The 23,445-nt window shown below is 48.9% G+C and overlaps 1 protein-coding gene across 3 annotated transcripts in view; it reads right to left on the reverse strand.

Moving 5' to 3' along the window:
- SLC25A22 (solute carrier family 25 member 22) overlaps nt 1-23,445 on the reverse strand; it is an 89,520-nt gene that overhangs the window by 28,213 nt on the left and 37,862 nt on the right. For all 3 annotated transcript variants that reach the window (XM_048852917.2, XM_048852918.2, XM_048852919.2), the window contains 3 exons: nt 14,887-15,012; nt 13,271-13,326; nt 5,411-5,501 (listed from right to left, as the gene is read on the reverse strand). In XM_048852917.2, coding sequence (XP_048708874.1) covers nt 5,411-5,501; nt 13,271-13,326; nt 14,887-15,012 — 273 coding nt within the window. The remainder of the gene's footprint in view (nt 1-5,410; nt 5,502-13,270; nt 13,327-14,886; nt 15,013-23,445) is intronic.

The raw sequence follows: 23,445 nt of genomic DNA on the forward strand, positions 1-23,445 counted from the left end.
AAAAGAAGCTTTTCCTCTGTAAAGTCAAAACACAGAAACAAAAGCACAGGGGGAAATGCAGCAATACTGGTCTCACTGCCAAGTGGGGATGGGCACAGCTAGATTTTAATGTCACGTCCCTCTATTAAAACCCACACTTGAATTATAGCAGAGGAAATATAAAATACATAATCGGTCTATTCAGAGTTTCATAAGACACTCATGGGGTGGGGGGGGGGGGCGGGGAAGGAGGAGAAGAGGAATGTACCAGCAGTAACCAATCCCCGATCATGAGACATCCCCAGCCCTTAAAGTGCCCCCAGGATTTCGAGTACAGTCTCAGTCAGCCTTCTGTGACTGTCTGACTGGGACATGCACAGTTATGCCTAGTGGTCAGAGCAGGAGGCAACCAGGAAGGAACCAGAGCCCCGGGTCAGTCCAAGCCAGAAATCAGAAGGTGGAACTGAGGGTCAGAGCTGGGTTACTTGCAGTGTGGCAAGGCAAGGCTGGGAACACCAAGTCGCAGGACTTATCACAGCCATTGGCAAATACCTGGCGCAGCCACTATACTGTTGCTAAGTTTAAGAGCCCATCTGTTGCCCCTTTTACCAATTAGGTGTAGCTAATCAGGTGGTCTACTACAGGCCCCCTGTGCTCACTAGGTTGCCTGGAGACTGGCTCTGCAGCAAACCTTGACTCCTGACACAGCCCACATCTTTGAAGCAATTCATTTTTGCTGGTCGCTCAAGGCAGGTTCATGGTAAGACTGCACTTTTCTGTGGAAAATAACGATAGCTGCATGCTCTGTGGATTGCAGGGTCACTCAAGGATAGTTTGTTTGCAGTCATATAGCATCTGCAACAATACATCTCTCTCTCTCTCACACACACGCAGAACTTTATTTACGTGTGTGCGCATGCTTTTTATCAGACAAGCAACGCTGACTCATGCAAATCCTGAGCATACTTCCAGCTGGGCAGCCACTGGCAGATCGACAGTTAAGACATTCAAATTCAAACTGCCAGAGAAGATCTTTGCAGCTTCTCTTTTTTCAGACTGCAGGAGCTGCAATCACGTCACTAGGCTGGGCACCAGCCAAAGCCAGTATGTATTTTAAGAGCACTGTATCTGCATGTACAGAACTACTAACTGTTCCAGCAAATATGACCTGTTCCGTTCATGCAAGGACCTCCATGGCCATGTTCCTGCACCACGTAAAACTCAACTCCAGACAACAGGCCCTTGGACTAGAATAAACCACCCTAAACAAATGCCTTTGCAGAGCTCTCGTGCTACTTACCATCCTTGTAATCACACGCGCAGGAGTGGAAGCGCATTCACCTGCCGTGCAGCCATGCCTTTCTCCAAGACAGCAGTGTGTTATTCATGTCTAGGTCTTGGACCAAGAGCTTGCCCAAGGCGCTGCTGATCGACAGCCCTGGAGTTCTTGCTTTAGTCACAGACCAGGTGCCACAGGCTTAGCCACGTTACAGGGCAGGGTGGATGCAGCTCATGCTGGCACGGTCACTAAGGTCCCTTACTCTGTGATTAAGCAGAGTAGTTTGGTCTGCTGGGTTGCCAGCCCTGCCCTACAAGCCTGGCTTGCAGGGAAGAGGGCAGAGGAGAGGGCATTTGCCCCCACAAAGGAAAAGAGCTGCCTTGATGGAAAAATTCACCACAGCGAGCAGTTTGAGGAAAGGGATCAAACACAAGGTGAATGAGGGAGGAATTGTAGGGGGCATACGCTTGGCTTCATGAATGGGACAAAATGGCCCCCTTCAGTCATCTTATAGTTAACCACACGTGGCGTCTGCCATAGCTCGGAGAAGGTCCAGTGAACTGTAAGGCAGCAGCAGGGGAAGAGCACTACATGGGGCAAACTCTTTTTATAGGTTACGCTCTCTGCATCCCAAGGCACTTAAGAGTTACAGGGAGAAAAGGATGCAGACAGAATGGCTATGCAGCAGCTTCTAATGGCCCTTATGCTACCCAGGAGACATTACTGCCCATTCAGCCACCTCCCACTTTCCAGACATAACACAAAGACCTTCCAGACCTCACTCCATTTTAAAATCCGATCTAAATCCGAGCACCTACCGCAGACATGGGGTAGTCCGTATTCAGTAAGGGACAGCCTAGAGAGCCCCCTTTCCAGAGAGGAGAGGAGAGGAGAGGAGAGATGTTCCCATCCCTCTGGGGACACAGGTAAACTACCCACCACCACTACAACATCTGGGCATGAGCTCACACTTCCTGCTTTCGAACCAGGACTCTCCCCGCAGAGTGCTCCAGCTGACCGGAAACACACTGTTCCAGAGCAGACGCCTCACTGCATTTCTTCTCTGGCCTTGACTCTCACTCCCCAGCACCAGCCAGCATCTACCCGCTGCTGCAGGGCAGGGCATGCGGCAGGCTGAGCCAGCACCTGCCTTTCCCTCTCCCTCTTGCAGGGGGATCCAAGGACAGCGCTGCAGGAAAACACCTCCCTTAATCCACAAGGTCAGTGAGAAAGGAAAAACACCATTCAAACCCTACAGAGCTTCAAAGCTCACCCAGGGCTGGGCAGTGAGAGAATCAAGCAGGGACCATTCACGTTTCTCATGCAGGCAGGACCAGCTCTGGCTCCCCAAGAGCCTATTCATGCTCTAGGCTGTCACCTTGGCTGGGGATCAGAGTTGGTTGTGAAGGAGCTTTGCCAGCAGCAAAGACCGCACATGGTGCTTTTCCCCAGCACTGCAAGGGAAACAGGAAGAGACAGGGGAGGGAGGGGCAACGTGCACCCACTCAGCACGACAGCTCGGCCTTCGTGTTCGGTGGTCTGGGACCTTTTATTTGAATGCAACAGATTAGGCCTGAGTGGCAGCTTCCGTACTTTATTGATTCCTAGAGGCATCTAATTGGGCGCATCGCCCAGTACAGCCTGAGAGTCCCCTGGTGCGATCCATTACTGCAGTGCCTTCCATGACACTGGGTCAAGGCAGCTACTCATCACTTTAGTGGGGTGTGTGTGTGTGTGTGTTATATCTGCAATATTTCACAATGAAGATGAAGAGGGGCTGGTAGCACTGGCTATTGCCAGGCACACAGTGGGAGTAGGGGCTCTCCCAACTCCCCATCGTGCTCTAACACAGCAGAGTCTTAAGTTAGATCCCTGCTGGCTATCCTAGTCCTGGGCCTCTCTCAAGCAGAGCCTGCCAAATCACCCCCCAAGTGCCTGGTGTTTTAGTGATGGGGGTAAATGCAAGGCAATTCGTAGCTGAGACCATATGCAACTGGATTCTCATGCCACCTAGACCAGTACCCAACCAAGCTATCCAGAGCTAGGGGAGTAACTGCACCAGCTATTTCACAGACTCCAAGACTGTTTGGGTTGGAATAGAAAGGTTGCAGCTAACTGCAGAAATGGAGCTTTCCTAAATTAATGCAGTGCCCGTCCCTGCCACAGCATGCATACAGGAACAGCAGGAGGAACATGGAGAGGCCTATTAATCCTAACCACAACAACCCCACACACTCACACTCAGCCCCAGCACTGCCCACCTCCTCCCTTATGCAAGGGAACCAGGAGCCTAAGAGAAATCAAAACTGGAAGTCCATTCCCAAAGCTCCTACTACACTGTTGTACTTGACTCCAAATGTAAGCCATGCTAACCAGCCTGTGTACTGCCTGGGGCTGCCTGTCACAAAAAGCCAGACAGTCTTGGGGTGTGTGAAAGATTCAAGGTACAGTCCTTTCCTCTTCTATTCAAAGCTCTAGAGGCTTCATGGGTAGGATCCAGCCTTCCTAATGCTGAAAGAGTCAGCACTAAACATTGATCTGTCAGGATGCTAGGTACATTGAAATGTAGGCTTGCCAGAGGATGCTATTTCTCTGCCGGTCTCAACTGATCACTCTCTGGATCACCTGGTTGAAAAGATACTCCAAGGGTAAATGACTGGCAGCTCCAGGCCATTCTCCCCTCCTTTCAACGTGATCCTTCCAAAGCCTGTGGTTAGCCTCTGGTCCTCAGATAACCCAATGTTAATAGCAAGTTAACAATCTGCAACATCTTGTGCTGTGCAACATCTGGGCTCAGAACCAATGCAATCACAGCTCTGTCTCCACTCCAAGCTTCAGACTTAGCTACTTGGAACAAGGACAGATTAAGGACATATCCTCTCCCTGTTTGTACATAGCACAGAATAGCTACAGCTACTGAAAAAGAAACTTAAAATCTAAGGAAAAAACCCATGATGAGTAATTACAGGACTATTGTCGGTGAATCATATGGATCCTCAAGTATGAACATTAACTTGTGATTTAATGACCCCAGAACAACCAAAAAGTCACATACATAAAAGATATAATGGACCAGACCCTCAGCGGGGGTAAATCAGCATGGCTCCATTGACATCAATGAGCTACCCTGATTACACTGTCTGAGAATCTGGCCTGGTACATTATGTGGAGCTGATAAATCAAAGAATTGGTAATCGGATATAGAGCTTTTCAGCTGTAGGTCTCTAGTGCAAATCCAACTCAGGTAGCTAGTGCTCAAGAGCTGTACCCTATACATGACAATTGTTTATTGGCTCGTGTGAAACAGGTATCTAATTCCTAGGGGACAAGCCTCCACACCACAGAAGTCCCTACCACAGATTGCTCTCTTATCAGCAGGGTCAGAGAGGTCAAGGACTGAATGGGCCACAGATCCTGAACTGTCCCCTGGGCTGGAGCAGAGATATCTTGGCAAAACGAGCAGTAGCTATTCAATGGATACAGGACTTCAGACTTCATGGCTATCAACCTGGCACCTTTCCCTGGCACTGAATTCACATGAACAAACATTAAATTAAGCCTGTTTTATTGACTTATGACCTTTACATGCAGGTGAAGTAGCAAATACCAATATTGGAGAATCAAAATTCACTCCCACTCCCAGCTGCCAAATATCTTCAAAGAAATCAAACCCCACAAGACTGCAAAGCCACGAGCTGGTGCTAAGCTTGGGGCCTTCGACCATCCAGAACTCGATTCACCACCCGCTCAGAATATAGTCATTGCAAAGGTGGGAGGGGCAGAGGAGCGTCCAATAAGGGGTTGAGAAGGAGGGACCATCCCAGAGGTTACGTGGCCAGTTGCTGAGGCTATGTTCCTGTGCAGACGCTTTCTGTGGAAATTCTGGCTACAGGAACCCTGGCTGAGATTTGGAACTATTTCTGGGAGCTTCAATAAAACCCTCCAGGGAGGGGCCTTTTGCTTTCAGTTCTGTACACAGCGCACACAGAATGCTAGTGCTGGCTGAACCGGTTCAAAGATGAATCCCATTCAGAACAGCAGGTTGCCCAACTGGGCCTCCCCAGGTTATTCAGAGCAGACCAGTCCCAGTGACCCCACATCCTAGCACAAATCCCATTCCAGCACTGCCAGTGGTGCAAGCCACCCACTCACCCATCTTTGGAGAGATGATACCGGAAGAAGTCATTGGCCGCTAGCTTGATGGCCTTTTCTGGTGTCACTAGAGTCAGGTTCACCGCAGCCCCTGGGAAAGAAACAAAGGAAAGGAACACTGTAGCAGCAGGAAAGACTTGTTATCTGCACACATTCAGGAGCGCAGTGGGTAAGCTTTAGTGGAGTTTAAGTCAAAACCGGGCTAGGAACAAGACGGGAAAAGGTTTCAAAAGTGCCCAAGGGATTTAGACACACAAATGCCACTGAAAGTCAACGTTGGGCTCTTTTGAAAACCTCCCCTGAAGCGTCCCATTTCCACTTTAAACAAGCTTTTTATAATTTCCATGGCATTGGTGCAGCCCACAAATTCAAATCCCACTGAAGTCAAAGGAAAGACTCCCACTGATTCCAGCAGGCTTTGGATCAGGCCCCCAAGGAGGAAGTACACATTTTATGAGCCCTGCAGGCATCCTGTTAATGCTGTTTCCCAGCTGGGAAGCATCAAGCCCCCCAGAACAAGACTGTCACACTTAATTTGCCTGCAAGTCAGGTAACATATATAGGCCAGAGGCTGTGAAAGGCTCAGGGCCTGATCCAAAGCCCATTGAAGTCAATAGGAGTCTCTCCGGAGACTTCAGTGGCTTTAGATCAGGCCCTTGGCTAGGCAATTGTACTTCTATTTCCTTGTCCTCAGCGTCATCCTTCCAGCAGCCTCCCACTGGCTGCTTTGCATAGTGCTTCACTCCTTGTCTGTAAGGCATCACATCAGAGCCCCCGGACCAGTCCCAACCGGAGCAAGGAGACTGCCTCCCTCCGCGCTGGTATGTAAACAGCGCTTCACACCCACCGTACTTTTAAGTACTCTATTGTTGAGAGCAACAAATGGCAAATCCCTATATTGTGGCTGCCACAATGAATGGCCTGCCCTGCTCTGTCCTCAGACCGACAGCTATGGAGACCATTAAAATGAGTGAAACACAGGGGCACCCTAACTGTATTTAAGGGAAAGGGAAAACAAAACAATTGCTGCTCCCTGGCTCTGAGCAAAAAGTTGTAATGTTTGGTTCATTGCTTCAGAGCGTTGAGCCTCCTAGAGACCTGTGTGTCAGAAGGGACCTCCAAGGGTCATGTTGTCCATTCCCATCCTGCACCAGGGCAGGATCGATCCCTAAGCCACCCTCAAGAGAGGGCACCCAGTTTAGGCCATCAAGCTCTCTGGCATCCACAATACTTGGGAAACGTCTCTTTCATTCACAAGGCACTTTACGCAACAAAGCCCTACCGCATGGCTGTGAGAAAGTGTTATCCCCATTTTAGGGATGGGGCGCCCAGGCAGAGAAAGGTTAAGGCCTATATTTTCAAAAGGCTCCACGGATCTCACGTGCCCAACCTGACATAACTCCTGATTTTCATAGGGAATGAGCACCCAGAAATTCATCCAGAGTCCAGGAGAGCTGTAGGTGCTCAGCACCTCTAAAAATTTGGCCTCACATTTCTCAGGATGGGCACCCAAAATCTGCAGGCACTTTTGGAAAATGGAAGCCCTAAAGGACTTGCCCAAGGTCACAGAGTGAACCAGTGTCAGAGCTGGGACCAGAACACTGGAATCCCTAGCTCCACGTCCTGTGGTCTGACAACACCTCTCCCCACACTGTGGAAAATCATCCTTGTAAGCAAAGAGAGCCTCCACTGGTCCCTGTCAGATAGGATGGGCCTACACGGCTCTCTCCAGCTACCACGAGTCTATGTTGGCTGGCAAAATCTCAAACACCTTCCTGGTATGAGACAGACAGATCAATCTCTTCAATTCACCTCATCAATGAGCAACCATCAGATGGCAGTAACTTCCACAAGCATTACATCCAGGAGATCCTTTGCTGAGTCACACACTATCTTACTGGGACTCTTGCAACCTCCTTGCAAGGCCAGATATTGGTTCGGTTTCAAAAGGTTTCCTAAAATGTTCCTTCTCCAGGGGCCTGAGTGTGAGATCAATAATCGTAGACTCGACCCTCTGGTGCCACACACCTGACCCCTACCACTGACGCACAAAAGTTTTCTCTTGGATTTCCCTACTGCCACTCCCCAGAGTAAATAGCCAGCACGTTCACAAGGCCCCATTCTCAGATGTGTGCGCCTAAGGTAAATTCCTATTCGAGTGCCCAAATACAAGAGCTGGATAATTAACCAAGTTAAACACACACACACACGCTGAGTGTTCAGGGGAGATTCTTGCAGCAGAGAAATACACCACCTCATCCCCCACCCTATGTCACTAAATAACGTTACCTAGGTAAAAGTAAGAAAACCAAATATCCACCTCCCAATTTAATATCTATGCAGATGCTTCGGGGGGGGGAAAAGCTAATGACACCAGAAGGTGGGAAATGGGAGAGCGCTGACAAACATGGAAGCCCTCAAACTAATGAGGAAGCTTTCAGAGCAATATTATCTCCCAATCTCAAATCAATTGGAAGAAAACCCCCACTACATGTAAAAATTAATAGACCTAGGGTTTCTGCTAAACCTTTGACATTTTCAGCAAGCTGCTTAAGAGAGTATAGATAATCCTTGTCCTCGGTAATCCACAAGAGCTTCCAAATCACCACAGGAGGAAGAAATGGAGGACTGCAGCAATCTCTACAGTACTCAAATGTGCCATCCCCCCAAAAAAAATATTTTGCACATCCCAAATACACAGATGTTTTTTTCTAACCCAAGTTCACTTGTAGGAGCTCTCCATGGACTATAAATAAAGCCACAGGATCTCTAAGCTCAGATATAACTATGCCTGCACTGCATAGTAAACCAGGGTTTGTGTGACCTGTGCTTGCAAACCCATTCTTTCCAAGCTCACCTTTGAGCATCCACACCTCATACCCATGCCAGCACGTCCATGCAGGGGTACACAGACAAGCACACAGGCAAGCCACTCTAGGGATTAGTTCATGGTGTACTGTGGAAAAACTTGACAGCAGAGGATTGGGAGGCAGGATAAACTGCTACCATAAAACAAAAAGGTTTTAAAAGAGGTGGGAAATCCCATAAACTTCAACATGCAAACAAGAGTAACTGCCCAACCCTTTCGTAGCCCTAATAAATCTTTTATGTGGGCCTTCCGTTTACAAAATCCTCCAGGCCTTGTTATAAAATATATTTCATCATAAAATGCTGTGTCCCAGCAGCAACCTGCAAAGTGCTCCAGAGGTTGAATTGCCATTTATTTATTTATTTTAAATAATCACTGATCCAGGATCAAGGCTTAGAAATATACTGGTCCTGAAAAACGTCTGTATTAGTCCTAAGAGTATCTAGCCCTCTCAGGTCATTAGGCACAATCGTACAAAGCAGTGGTTTCCAGAGCTAGAAAAGAGAGACAGTGGCTATTAAAATCAAATCCCAAGGGAAGCGACGCATAAGAAAGCATGATGGTAATCGGAACGATGGGTATTTCAGTCTGAGCTCTCATGATTTGCCAGAGTTAAAAATTAATACTGTAAACCATTGAACAGCTGAGATTCCCACAACGGCCCTAATGCCCACATGACCGTGACTCGGTAGTTACATACCTCAAGTTTTATGACCAGAAAGAAACAGAACTGAGCAAGAGGTACGTAAATCCAGCTCAGCTTTCACGCCAGCAGTGTTATTTGCGTAGGCATGTTATACTGGAGTGGCCTTGCTTTGGATTCATATTTTGGGAAGTCAGATTCTGCTGCATGCAGATGTGATGTGAATGCAACAAGGTGAGAGATCTTGGATGAAGTGGAACATCTGGAGACCTTCCAACAAGGAAAATTAAGGGTAAAAAATAAACTCAAACCAGCCTGGTACTGCAGAACCAATACATTAAGTGCAGCTGGATGATCCAGTGAGGTCAGAAGAGAGTGGAGTGTTGCCATACAGACACCTCTGCTGCATTCTCCTTGGGAAGGGAGAGGGCAGGAGGCAGGCAATATAAAAATAGCCACCAAGAATATTAATAGCATACGTTAAGGCAAAATTTTTTGGCCATGACCTCAGCAGCCCGGAATAGTTCTGGCAGGTATCGTGTGAACCAGGGGACACCGCAGAGGGTATTCTTAGCAGAAGTCCCAGAAGGCTGTCCGGTTTGTGTGCGGAGGACTGAAGCACTATTGTCATGCTGCAGTCTGGAGACAGCTTGGCACAGCGACAGCATCATGCTCAAAAGCCAAAGTGACTCAGGAACAGAGCAGGCTGGGAGGCGCAGCTTCGCTCTGTTAGTCCCTTGGCATCCACGGGCTAATCGGACTGGCTGCCAGGAATTCTACCGGGACCCAAAGAAGGCCATGTTTTAGAGTGCATGCGAGCAAGTGGAATCCTACCTTCCTTTTTGTTACAGTGAAGGACATGTGTAACAAACCAAATCAGTAGGCTTGGATCAGGCCATCGGACCCCTTTAGAAAACGTTGGGTTCTCCTTGTAACAGGTTACACAGTTACTCTTCTGGGTCAGAGAAGTGCACAGAGCACATCTGTCCTGTGATAGATCACATGGAAAGTGCTCTGCTAAGAAAGGCTCCTCTTACCTCTCTAGCTGTCTTCGGTACTTTTATGCCCCCACCCCCATACATCACAATCTTCAGTGCACTTACCCTCCCAACACCTCGGCGTGGTAGAGTGCAGTGCTCTTATCCCTGTATTACAGATGGGGAATGGAAGCACAGAGACATGTAGGGTATGTCTACATCACAGCAGCACAGCTGTGACATGACAGCTGTGTCACTGTAGTGTAGATGCTTCTTGTTAGAGTGACCAGATAGCAACTGTGAAAAAACGGGACAGGGGGTAAGGGGTAATAGGCACCTAGTCCCCAAAAATGCGACTGTCCCTTTAAAAACAGGACATCTGGTCACCCTACTTCTTGCAGAAGCAGTTTTTCCATCACTGTAGTTAATCCACCCGTCTGAGAGGCAGTAGCTGGGAGAAGAATTCTTCCATCGAGCCAGCTGCGTCTACACCAGGGGACACGTCAACCTGCGTCACACAGGGTGTGAAGTTTTTCACAGCCCTGAATGATGTAGCTAGGTTGATCTATGTTTTAGGTGTAGGTCAGGCCCCGGTGACTTGCTCAAAGTCACCAAAGAAACAACCGCCGCAGGAACGCAGCCCAGACGCTGCCGTCATGAGATTTGTCCTGTTGGTAGAGCTGGATTGACGCATTGTTTAAGTCAGCAAAGCCACCTGTCAGAGCTCCTGGTCATCCTGCAGCTGCCGTTTTTTCTACTACATAGGACCCTGCCTCTCAGCCAGGGACTGAGAGGTACCAGCAGTAAACACCATGCTTTTGAGCACAGCTGGATGTGGCAGGCTGGACGATTTAGGGATTGGTAAAGAGAGAACATGGAGCCTTTTGCCCCTAGATCACTGGCTCAGATATAACTCAGATTGGTAGTAACAGGAGTCCACCTACTGTGCTGGCTGCTCCTACACATGCAGGAGGGGGTTAGTAGGGCATTTGGGGTTTGGAACAAGGGACTAGATTGCTCTAACATGGTGCAGGGGAATGTAAAGCTATTGGACACTCCTTGCCCTCTTTCAGTTGTTTCCACTAAGGTTGAATTCACCCCTTAACAGAGGTAGCAATGAGCTCCCAGCTGCGCTGACCATGCGTCATCCATGGCCACATTGCTCCCATGCAAACCCAAAACAGAGGGGGAAAGCTGCAGCCACTTAGCAACCCCTCTGCCTCCCCACTTTCACCCAGTGAACACTCTGCCACTGGGGGCCTAGAGCATGGCTATCAGTGGCCAAAACCAGACTAGATTCTAGGGAAAGTTTGGGCCGGTATGTTTCTGCATGGGTTTGATAGGATTACGATGACTTCTGCATGTTTTTACATCTGACAAAAAATACACAATTTTGATAGAGCTGGATCCAGTTAGCTCTGACACCACCCCACTTGCTGCAATGTATTTATCAAGGATAAAAAGCACCCTAGAAATTCAGCCCTTGAAGATGTGAATGTCATTCGCTTTGGAATATTTCTGTAAGATCAAAGTTGCTAAGGTTCTGTTATGTTAACAGCCTCACTGTCTAGGCACTGCTCCCAAAGCCACCACCGCAATCAGCCAATCCGTAACCAGAATCCACCCTGCCGCCCCCTTTTCCTCCCATTAACAACCTGGGCCAGAGAAGGCTGCTCTCAGCAGCCAATCCACTGTTCCCATTATATCAAACCACAGTATTCCTGTTTCCCTGGTAACCTAACAAAGAACTGGCAAGATACAGCATGCCCGGGGAGCCACAAATCGAAGATCTCTGGAGTCCCACTAAAAAAAGGGAGCGAGGATTCATTTAATCAAGTAATCCGAGAACCTGTTCTTTATCTGTACCAGTGAATAGGTACTATGAGGATTGCAAATATTTCTGAGGTATTTATATAGCACCATATACTTGCAGCTAGATACCAGAGTTACAGAGTTTAAGGCCACCAGGTCATCTAGTCCAGTGACTGGTGACCCTTTTCACATAGAAAGCCTCTGAGTGTGACCCCCCCCTTATAAATTAAAAACACTTTATATATTTAACACCATTATAAATGCTGGAGGCAAAGCAGGATTTGGGGTGGAGGCTGACAGCTCGCGACCCCCCATGTAAGAACGTTGTGACCCCCTGAGGGGTCCTGACCTCCAATTTGAGAGCCCCCAATCTGAGCTCCTGCACATCACAGGCCACCAACACCACCCAGGACTTGTACATGAAACCCCACAGCCAGAATTAGAGCGAAGTGTTATCGCGCACAGGAGACTAAGCTATTATGTGCCACAGGCGGAGAACGGAAGGGACCGAGGATCAAAAGAAGAAACGATTGGGATATACTCGCTTTCTTTGTAAAATGCTCTGAGACCTATTGATGGAAAGCATTACAAGAGAGCTAGGTATTATTTGTATTGATAATGAGACTAGCCAGGAGTTATAACAGCAAATATAACAAAACAAAGGCTTAGGAAGGAATATAAACCTGTTTCTGGACACAAACTAACCTCTCAATTTATCAGCGTTAAGAGGAATTTTCCCTCCGGACATATTACCCCATAACTCCCTGCACCTTCCCAGGGCCGTCCTTACCCATACGCAAAGTACACAGCTGCGTAGGGCACCAGGAAATTTGGGGCACCAAATTTGCTGGTGCCCTGCACAGCTGTGTGTTGCTTGAGCCCCTGCTCCAGCTCTTCCCCAGGGCCCGCCCCTGCTCTGCCCCAGCCCTGCCTCTTCCCACCCCAGCCCTGCCCCCACAGCCCCCGCTCCACCCCAGCCGTGCCCCCACTCCCCTGAGGACTCCAGCAGGGGTTGGGCCTGCACTCACCGGCGGCGGTAAGTGGAGCGACCCGGCCCCAGCCTGCTCCGCTCCACCGGCGGGTGCTGGGGGCGATTCCCCCCTCCCCCCAAGCCTGGGAGCCAGGGGAGCAGAGCAGGCTGGGGCCGGGTCACTCCACTTCCCGCAGGAAGTGGCCAGCCCCCTTCCCCCTGTCGGCCTGGGGCCAGCCCCCAACCCCGCAGAGGCCGGGGGGCTGCGTAGGGCACCAGAATAGCTAGGGACGGCCCTGCACCTTCCTCTGAAGGATCTGGCACTGGCCACAAACACAGACAGGGTACTGGACTGGGTGAAGCATGGGGTCTAGCCAGCCTGGCAATACCTGTGTTTCTGTATATTGAGCCCTCGGTTTTTAGGTGAGATTTTTCAAGGTTTTTCAACCAGTTCAGGACACCCCTAATACCTCACTCCATAAAGAGAGGCAAGTGGCTTTGGTTTTATTTCACCTGCGGTCTCAACAGCCTTTTCAGGCCAGGATGGAGGAGTCAGATGCTGCACTTCTGCCCTGCCTCCAGCCCTTACCTCTGTACATGCCGAAGTAACCTTCCGACCGGATTGTCTTAATAAGGCAGTCAGACCTGCAAACAAGAGACAGAGATAAAACCTCAGGAGTGCAAAGGTGGAGAGGGAAGAATCTAATCAACGATTTTCATCTACAGTTTGTCAGCCGAAGTCCAGGAAGAGGTGGAAACAGCGTTAGCCACTGACACCATCGTTGTGAGAGCTCAGGAGTACAGCTGTCCTTGGCACAAAGGGGCTCTGAAATACCGGCTCACCCCATGCACAGAGAACAAACTTGCTTTCCACATTCTCCAAAAGGGAAGAATGTTAATTGGAGGAGCTGCTCGTTAACCAGATGGGAGCCCCAAAACAATAGCACAACATGTTTCAAGTGATCAGCCCTGATCAAGGAAGGGAAATAAAGAGCTGGGTTTGAAACTGAAGTTTTGCACAGCCACCCTAACCTGCCCTGTCATTTTAAGGAACTCAGGATGTTGGGGGCTGTTTTAAACTAGTGGAAAATTACTGCATTGGGCCCAATCCAATGCCTAATAAAGTCAATGGAAAGAATCCCATTGTCTACAGTGGACTTTGGATCAGACCCATATGCACTTATTTATACCAGACCCGCTTTGTAAGCGAAAACTGCATAACTCGGTCATATCTTGTTTCCCCAATAACACAAGATCCACACACACACTGTGACCTGAACCCAAAAAGCCTCCCAGGCTCCCTGTTAAGAACAATGCAACGTCTCCTGCTGCCTCTGAAAATCAATGGCTATTTGGTCACTGACTTCAGCAGGAGCAGAGCCAGACCCCAAACTTCCACTGGGTGGATCTCTGGGATCTGAAAAGGGTCACCTTCTGCGCTATCTCGAAAGAACTTGGAAAACCATAAACCAACTAACACTCACTACCCCTCTGTGCGACAAGCCAGTATTAACAAGGGACAATACTATCCCATCCACAGCTTCATGACCCCTTCCCAGTAAGTCAGACTGGCAAGGATACCCAAAGCATTAGACAGTGGCAGGTGTAAATGTGGTACTGGTGAGTTTAAATGTCACTCTGTGTTTATTTCAAGGCTGAACAAATAAGTCACCTGCGTGCGTTCAGAGCCCCACTGTGCTAGGCGCTGCATGCACACACAACAGGCAGCCTCTGTCACAAAGAGCTTGTCATGAGAATAGATGAAGCAAAGGAGATATTGTTATCCTTATTTTACTGCTGGGAAACCGAGGCCGGGGGAGATTAAATGGCAATTTCACAAGGGCAGTCTGTAGGAGAGCAGAGAATTGAACCAAACTCGAGTCACAGGCCAACGTCTTGACCATAACCCCGGCCTCCCTTACAGCTCTGGTGCAAAAGAATGCACTGCTGCTAGGGGTGCAAAAATTAATATAATTCAAGACACACAAATAAAAATGCTCCCAGCAGGGACCTTACCTGTGGGGTTTCAGCCTGGGCTAGTTAATTTTTAATGTTTTATTTATTTATTTGTTTTAAATACAGCTTCTTTTGATGGCTGATTTTAGGAGAGTTAAACTCCTAGAAATGCTGATGTCACCATAAATGTGGGGGAGAGGGGGGGGGCAGGGTGAAGGAAAGTTGAGATCCCACCCAGCCAGTACTTACATGCTGGTGTACATCCGCTGGCCATTTTGCTGGTTCTGCAGGCGAGTTTTCGCCAAGTCAATGGGAAATACACAAGTGACTCCAATCAGCCCAGCTATCCCTCCATTGATCAGCTTGGCAGGCAAACTGCAAGGGAAAAAAAAACAAAAACACACAGATGCATTGGCAACAAGATATAAAAAGGGAAAGAGGAATAAAGAACCACGACCTTCAACAGGAGTGCTATGAGGTGAAATAAACCAAGCTTCCCACAAGCAAATAATCATAATATATTGCGCTTGGTGCTTTCCACCTAACACACAAAGTGATCTGCTGGGGTATAATTTGTCTCATTTTACAGATGGGGAATCTGAGGCACAGAATCCAAGCTCAAACAGAGAATCAAGAGTGCCTAGGTCCCACGCGCAAGGCACATTGCAATGCTCTAGCCACTAAAAAAGAATGAGGGGGATGGTTTAAGGCATTTTCAGCAGTCTTATTGTGACCACTACCTGCAGTACAGTACTGGGATCCTTCCAGCTCCACAGGGGAAGGCTGGCCTTGTGGTTGAGGCCCAGAGTGGGATTCTGAAGAGCTAGATTCAATACTCTGCTCTGCCACAGACTCCTTATAGAACCTTGGGCAAGTCATTTAATCTCTCTGTTCCTCAGTTCCCCATCTGTCAGCTAGGAAGGATGATCATCCCCACTTCCTACTCTTTATCCCTCGTTGTCTGTTTAGACTGACTCGCGCTCGCCCCATGTGTGTGTATGTGCAGCTCCTAGAACAATGAGGTCCTGATCTCTGCGAAGGCCTCTACATGTTATTGTCATACAAATAATAAACATTGTACACAGCTGCTGTCTGACGCTGCCCCCTTGTGTTACCTCTTGTCGTAGACTGGGGGAAACCTAGTCATGAAATCTAGAACCCACCAGCAGATGGGAGGAGGTAGGAATAGAATCTGTGCCTTCAAAAAAATCAGTTCTCACCCCCACCCTTTCCTCTTTGCCTTCTCATCACTTCTGTCCTCCAGCCCAGAGGGCCGAGCAGAGCTCCCATCCAGGTTTGGTTCTTGTTGCTCCTGACCAGCCAGCAGGTGGCACTGCTGAGCGATATAACACTCCCCACTGAGCTGTGGCTTCAGGTGGTTTGGGATTCATTCAGAAACCCAAAAGGGGCTGAGTGAGGTAAAGCCTTTGCCAGATAAGCAGAAACATGCCCCACTTTTCCAGACAGATGCCACAAAATAAAGCCATGGGCCCAGATTTGGGGAAATCCACCCGCTTTTGGCCCAAGATTCAGTGAAATGTTTGTCCAGGCCCAACAATAGAAACACTGGCAGTGAACGTTACACCGGTTCAGGGTGCAAGGCTTTCTCTAGTCACTCAAGAGCCAATGGCCTGTCAGACCAATGGGGACAGTGTAGACTGACCTTGTTTAAAGGGCCAGATGTCTCACTAACCATCGGGATTAGACATTAATGTTTTACAGCAGCAGAGGAAAGCTGGCGTCAGACACGCACCTAACTAGCGGTTCATGACACGTAGGCCGCTAACTTCATGTGGGGAAGACCAGTGCAGAGGAGCTTCGCTGGCAGGCTGGCCCTACACACTTTCAGAACCAGTAAGACATTTCAGACACGGCTCCTGGACCTGCGGTCAGAGAAGACACTGTGCGTGCACGTGTGTGAGGCATTTGATCCCGGATATATCAGTGGCACAACGGGGAGCGGGACCCCACAGACAGAGGCGAAGCTGAGTGCACATGGATACGGAGGGGTGAGATTACACGTAGCAAAGAAAAACAGAGACAAAAGCAGGCTGTATTGTGCAGGGGGTCTCACAGTTGAGCTTTTTCATCTCTATGCAGCTCTCCCTGGTACCTACATGCATCTCAGTGTTAAAGCCGATCTACCACCCTGCTTAGCGAGAGTCCAGCACTCTTTCAATTACTTGGACCATAAGACATTTAAAAAGTCGATCAATCACTGGTGTCAGAGACAGGGGATGCCTATTAGATCCTCCAAGTGCATTCCGTCCAGCGAAGGGCAAGATACAGACCCTTGAGCGGAGGATATATCCGCTATTAAACTGATGACTAATAAGCACTCCTCATCACAGCTAAACAGCCCGAGAAACAACTGATCCCATGTGGCTCCCTCAGAGGCCTCTCCCTTCTGAAGAATAATGGACACTGCACACAGGATGCCAGCAGGCAGGGCCATCAGTGGTGCACTGCTCTGAACTGAGGAAGTGGCAGAGATAAGTTGCTGGAGTGGAGTGAAGCAAGGGGAGCAGAAAGGCCTATTAACTCCTCAGCTGCTCAGAGGCATTCCCAAGAGCTTAATGATGGATGGCGGCTGCTCGACAGCAGAGACCAGGCTTCAGAAGCTGTCCGGCTACAGATATTCTGGAAGGTCTGCCTCTCTGCTACAGGCCTGATGGAAGCCCTCTGAGATTAAGAAGGCTCAGGGCATGAAAGACAGAGAGAGTATGTGTGTTGGGGGGGCCTCATGGAGCAGAATATAGAAGGAAATAACCTTGGCTTTCTATAGATGCACAGTGACATGACTATAGCTTTTGCAAAGCAAAAATCCCAGGGAGGGATTTCAGGGCTGGAAAGGTGCACACGGCAGGAGAGGTGTCCCAGTAGGAAGAGTCAGACTCCTATATAAAATCCTAAGGCTGTGGTGAGGGGAAAAAATAAGAGTTAGATGCCTCTAGGGCCTGCCTCCTCTACCTTTCGCCCCATAGATCAGACGGGCGAACCCGAGCTATTTCTTGGCACCTTTTGTAAGGGACAACACAGTGCCATTCTGGAAGGGCACTCAATGTCGCCGAGCAGAGCTGCTCTCTTGGGGCCAGATTTTCAGCTGAACCTCAGTCCCCATTCTGCGCTTACATGTACTCTCCTGTACATGTATTATAAATCAGAGGTGCAAACAGAAAATCAATAGTTTGGCATTTTAACTCTCCCATTTGCAAGATGTTCAGCTTCCTTTGTGACTCTGCATCTACAATGTCCAACAGGTGCACCAAAAAAAGCATCCGCAAAGCAGAGGCCCCTTTAAAAGCTCTAGTTTCCTGAGGAAGAGACCCTGTTTCCAATAGCTATATTGGCATCTTCTCAACACTAGTTCTCAGGGTCCTCACACAGGACTCTTCCAGTAGGACCCACCCTGAGGGATGAGGCTAGAGAAAAAGATAGTACCTTAGACAGCTCACCATTACAGGGCATAGCATTAGTGAAGAAAGGCCAAGACACCAGCGAAAGGAAAAAGGGGGAACATTTAAAGCCAGGTGAACTGAGCTCAGCTGATGCAAAGGACATTATTGCCTGGATCTGTTCATGCAGCTAATGCAGGATGGGAGCCTGACACCTAGATGCGATTTCAAAGCATCTGCTGGTAAATCACAATCCCGAGGAGAGTCAGGATTGGGGCTGCCCCAGTTCATCTCTGGAGTAACTCTGGTACTCTGCTGCAATAAGGAGAAATTATCACTAAGAAACCACCAAGTGGGAGTGAGGAACCCAACCCCATAGCTAGCACAGTACAGGGTAGAATATCGGGCACAAGGCATGACAAGTTCACGCATTTCAGTGCGGACCCCAGCACCACCACACAAACATAAAAGAGGACAAACTAGAAGGCCTGGGCATGCTGACACACGCAGAGAGCGTCAGGCCATGCGCAATTTGCAAGCGACAGCTGTGGAAAGCTTCTCCTCACCCCTGTTATTTGAGGGCAGGAAAGCATTGCTCAAGATACCTAAACGAGATAAGTTCATGGAGGATAGGTCCGTCAACGGCTATTAGCCAGGATGAGCGGGGATGGTGTCCCTAGCCTCCGTTTGCCAGACGCTGGGAATGGGCGACAGGGGATGGATCACTTGATGATTACCTACTCTGTGCATTCCCTCGGGGGGCACCTGGCATTGGCCACTGTTGGAAGACAGGATACTGGGCTAGATGGACCTCTGGTCTGACCCAGTGTGGCCGCTCTTATGTTCAATAATAGTTCTCTAGCACCTCCCAGATGAGTCCCTCAAAGCACTTTACACGCACAAATGGATCTAGTTTCACAGCATCCATGTGAGGGGAGTAGTATCCTCCAATTTAAAGATGGGGAAACTGAGGCACAGAGAAGCAGGATGACTTGTGGTTAAGGCAGTGGAACTAAGGTGATCTAGGTTCAATTTCAGGCTCCGCCACGGATTTTCCTTTGTGAACTTGAGCAAGTCACTCAAGTCTCTTTGACTTAGTTCCCTGTCTGTAAAATAGCGGTACTACTACTAATTTCCTCCCACCCTTTGTCTGTCCTGTCTACTTAGGCTGTACTCTCTTCTGGGCAGGCACCACATCTTGCCGTGTGTATGCACAGCCCCTACGGCCTTCGGGAACTCTAAGTGCTACTGTAATATACACAGAGATTAAATACTTGCACAAGTTTGTACAACAAGTGGATCACAGAGGTGGGAACAGACCCATCACCCCCTACGGATTAAAATACTGGACCGGGATATGGGAGAGCTGGGAGAAGTTCCTCATCGCTCTGTACTCCATGTGCACTGCCAGGGACAGAGCGGTGGGCAAAGAAGGCATGCTGTGGGGGCAGCATGCAGAGGAGTACTCCACTCTGTCCAGCGTCCTGCACAGCCACCTCCAGCCTTTTCAGCTGGAGCCACGGCTGAAGTCTGCAGCTCCTGCCATATATGATTCACTCCACTGGGGCTATCAGGCACGTACAGCCATGTGGCCTAGCAGAGATGAATCTGGGCTTGCAATTCAGACTAAGGAAAGAATACATACAAACACCATAGAGCTCCTGAGATCAGTTAATGGACAAAAGACACTGCTCAGGGATTAAACACACAATGATGTTTTCTTGCTGCTGGCTGCTCTGCCTGGGGCCCTTTTCCATCAGCTGTCTCTGCCTTGCAGAAAAAATAGTCCAATCCCGACAAGTTGCAATAAGGGCAGCCCTTTTCCTCGCCCACCGTCAACACAACCAAGTCAAGAGAACACCATTATCTGACCCAGGTTAGCCTCCCCCTCTCTTCACAGGTGCTCTTGGGAGACAATGCATTGGGGAGGTCAGGTGTTAGTGAAGTTCTGGAGCCAGACAGCAGTCACCTTTCGTCAGGAAAAACTTTGTGAACAGCAAGTGTAAACCCCGCCCACACTAACAGAAAGCTACGCCTACCCTTGGGACCATGCTGGTCCAGCCCTCATGGTTCCTGGAAAGCCAATAGCATGATCCACAACAATCAGAAGCATATTCCAGATTTACTTTCCTAAAGGACACAAATATAGCTCCGGGACAAGCCAGGAGCAAGGTTTGCAAGCTGCCTGCTGCGTCCTCAAATCATCTAGTTGTTTTAAACCTGGTAGCATCAGTGCTTGGATACCAAGGTGCCTACAATTAGATGGACAGACTAGGCTTTAGGAAGAGGGAACTAGGTCGCTGCTGTGTATAGTTCAAAAATAGAAAGTGCCAGATCCTCAGCTGGTGCCCGTCGGCACAGCTCCTTTGACATCAGTGTATTGAAGTCAAAGAATGACCCCGATTTAAACCAGCTGTGGAGCTGGCCTTCGAAAGGAGAGGGGAGGTAAAGAGGAGGAATGAATTGGGGGCTGAGGGGTGAACAGATAAAACAAGAAGTGGGGAGTGTAGGGCAGGATGAAAGGAAAAAAGACAATAGAAGGAGGATACAAGAAAGGAGAAAAGAAGGAGAGAGGGGAGTTGTGACACCAAGCACCCCTGTATTCACACGTTACAAACTGCTGTGATAATCTTCGTACAAAATATGCGTTGTGAGGTATCACTTGAAAACTAACAACTTGCTGACCATATAATATTGAGTGATGTATGTACATGATGTGTATTAAGAGAGTTATGAATATATGCTGCAATAATGACTGACGTGTGTAAACCAGGTATGGCAGAGGGAACAAAGGAATGTGTATTTACCTCAACTGCCACATAAGCAGTAAACAGGACCATCAAGACAGCAGGAGGAGGAGATGGTAGGAAACAGAAGAATTTGCATTTGAGTTAATAAGTGGGGGGGAAGAAAGAGCATGGAACTTCCTTTACCACCAGACAGCTTGAATAAACTGTACTTTGGAGAGGTAACCTTCAGAAGAATCCATTGCAAAGGATTACTGGTCTATAAAGACAGGGGGGCTGAACCTCAAGTGATATGCAACTGAATCAACTGATTATACTTTTATACTAGGGTAATATTGTATGCCTTTATATACAGTAATATTGTATGGTCCCAATGTGTCTGTTTATACTAGGGTAATATTGTATGCCTTTATATACAGTAATATTGTATGGTCCCAATGTGTCTGTTCTGATAGTGAATGACAGACACATTGGTGAATAATAGCACTGTGAAAAGTATGTACTACATAGTGTGCTACATCAGGAAACAAGGATACCTAACGATATTACGTTTTAGAGACTGTATCCAAACAAAGGAAGAAGCAGGTTCTCTCCTAGGCAGGAGGGATCACCCCAGCTATTATCTGTCTCCTATGTAAATCAAGCATGGTGGAATCAAAACAATGGAAGCTCTATTTACATAACGGGGGGCGGGGGGGGGGGGGGAGAAGGCCACAGGAAGGGAAGAACAGCATGAGGTCAGCCTGCCTCTTGAAACAAAGTCACAGAACTCTGGCAGATAGAAGCAGAGAGACGGAAGCCATCTTTGGCTTCCATCACTAGACAGACACAAGGAAGCAGAGCTCCGGCACGCTGAGAAAGATGGGTCCTTCAGCCAAGGCCGTGTTCAAGTCTCTGGAAAATGAATGAAGGTAGACACCATCTTGAACAAAGCCTGTATCTTGCTAGATTACGTTTTCGATGTGTTTTCACTTTTATTTGCATGTAACCATTTCTAACTTTATTCCTTTTACTTGGCATCACTTCATCTATGTTTTGTTGTAAATACATTTGTTTTTATTTTTACTATCAACCAGCTCAGTGCTGTGTTTAAAGGGAATGGTGTATTTACCCCAGTTAAACTAATACGCTGTGATGTGCTTGTGTCTTCAGAGGAACAAATGAACCTTATTATTTCTCTGAACGGTCCAGGAGAGGATCGGGCATTACAGAGCACACAGTTTGGGGAAAATCTGGGACTAATGAGGTTGTTGGGGTCACCCGACAAGCAGTAATTTTAGATTGCATTAACAGAGGCATAGTATGCAAGTCAAGGGACGTGATGGTACTTCTCTACTCGGCGCTGGTTAGGCCTCAGCTGGAGTACAGTGTCCAATTTTGGTCACCAATGTATAGAAAGGATGTAGAGCAGAGGTGGGCAAACGACAGCCCACGGCCCCTTCCCCACTGTCCCCCCTCCCCCACAGCCTCAGGGCACCACGCCGCCGGCGCAATGCTCTGGGCGGCCGGGCAGCTCAGTGGCAGAGCCACGGTCTGATCCGGTGCTCTGGGTGGCGCGGCTGTAATGCCGCCAGCCACCGGTGCGCCAGGTAAGGGGGCAGGGAGGGTTGTATAGAGGGCAGGGGAGTTGGGGGGTGGTGGGAAGTGGGTGGGGTTGTGGATAGGGGTGGTCAGAGGGCGGGGAACAGGGGGGTTGGATGGGGCACCGGGGGGGCAGTTGGAGGACAGGGAGAAGGGGTGGTTGGATGGGGCAGGGGTTCCAGGGGGCAAGTGAGGAATGAGAGGGAGGTTGGATGGGGCAGCAGGGGGCAGTCAGGGAAGAGGGGTCCAGGGGTGGTCATGGGACAGGGAGTAGGGGGCAGTGGATGGGGTAGGAGTCCCGGGGGGTGGGGGGGCGTCAGGGGACGGGGGTTGGATGGGGCAGGAGTCCCACGGGGCGAGAAGCAGCGAGGGACAAGAAGCAGTGGCAGGGTGGGGGTCGGATAGGAGGTGGAGGCCGGGCCATGCCTGGCTGTTGGCGGAGACACAGCCTCCCCTAACCGGCCCTCCATACAATTTTAGAAACCCGATGTGGCCCTCAGGCCAAAAAAGTTTGTCCGCCCCGATGTAGAGAAACTGGAAAAGATCCAGAGGTAAGCGACAAAGATTATCAAAGGGATGGAAGACAAGCTGTATGAGCAAAGGCGGAAGGAACTGAATATGTTTAGTTTGGAAAAAGAAATTGGGAGAGTGGGGGAATATGACAGCAGTCTTCAGATACTTGAAAGGCTGCCACACACACAAAAAAAAAGACGGAGAAAAGTTGTTCTCTCTTGCCGCAGAGGGCAGGACAAGAGGCAGTGGATTCAAACTGCAGCATAGCAGATTTAGATTAAATCTCAGGGAAGACTTCCTACCTGTAAGAACAGTAGGGCAATGGAACAGATGCCGCAGGAGGTTGTGGAAGCCCCTTCACTGGTGGTTTTCAAATGGAGGCTGGAGAGCCATCTGTCTTGGATGGTTTAGACACAACAAATCCTGCAGCTTGGTGGGAGATTACACTAGATGACCCTTCAGCCCCTTCTAACTCTATGATTCTATGAACCAAGGCTGGTGGAAGCCAGAGTGGGACCATGGGGCTGTAGACAGGCTGCTGGGGTTAGAGCTGCTGAACCAGGGACATCTAG

This window comes from Caretta caretta, chromosome 6, assembly GCF_965140235.1.
Source record: "Caretta caretta isolate rCarCar2 chromosome 6, rCarCar1.hap1, whole genome shotgun sequence".
In the NCBI taxonomy this organism is placed as follows: domain Eukaryota; kingdom Metazoa; phylum Chordata; order Testudines; family Cheloniidae; genus Caretta; species Caretta caretta.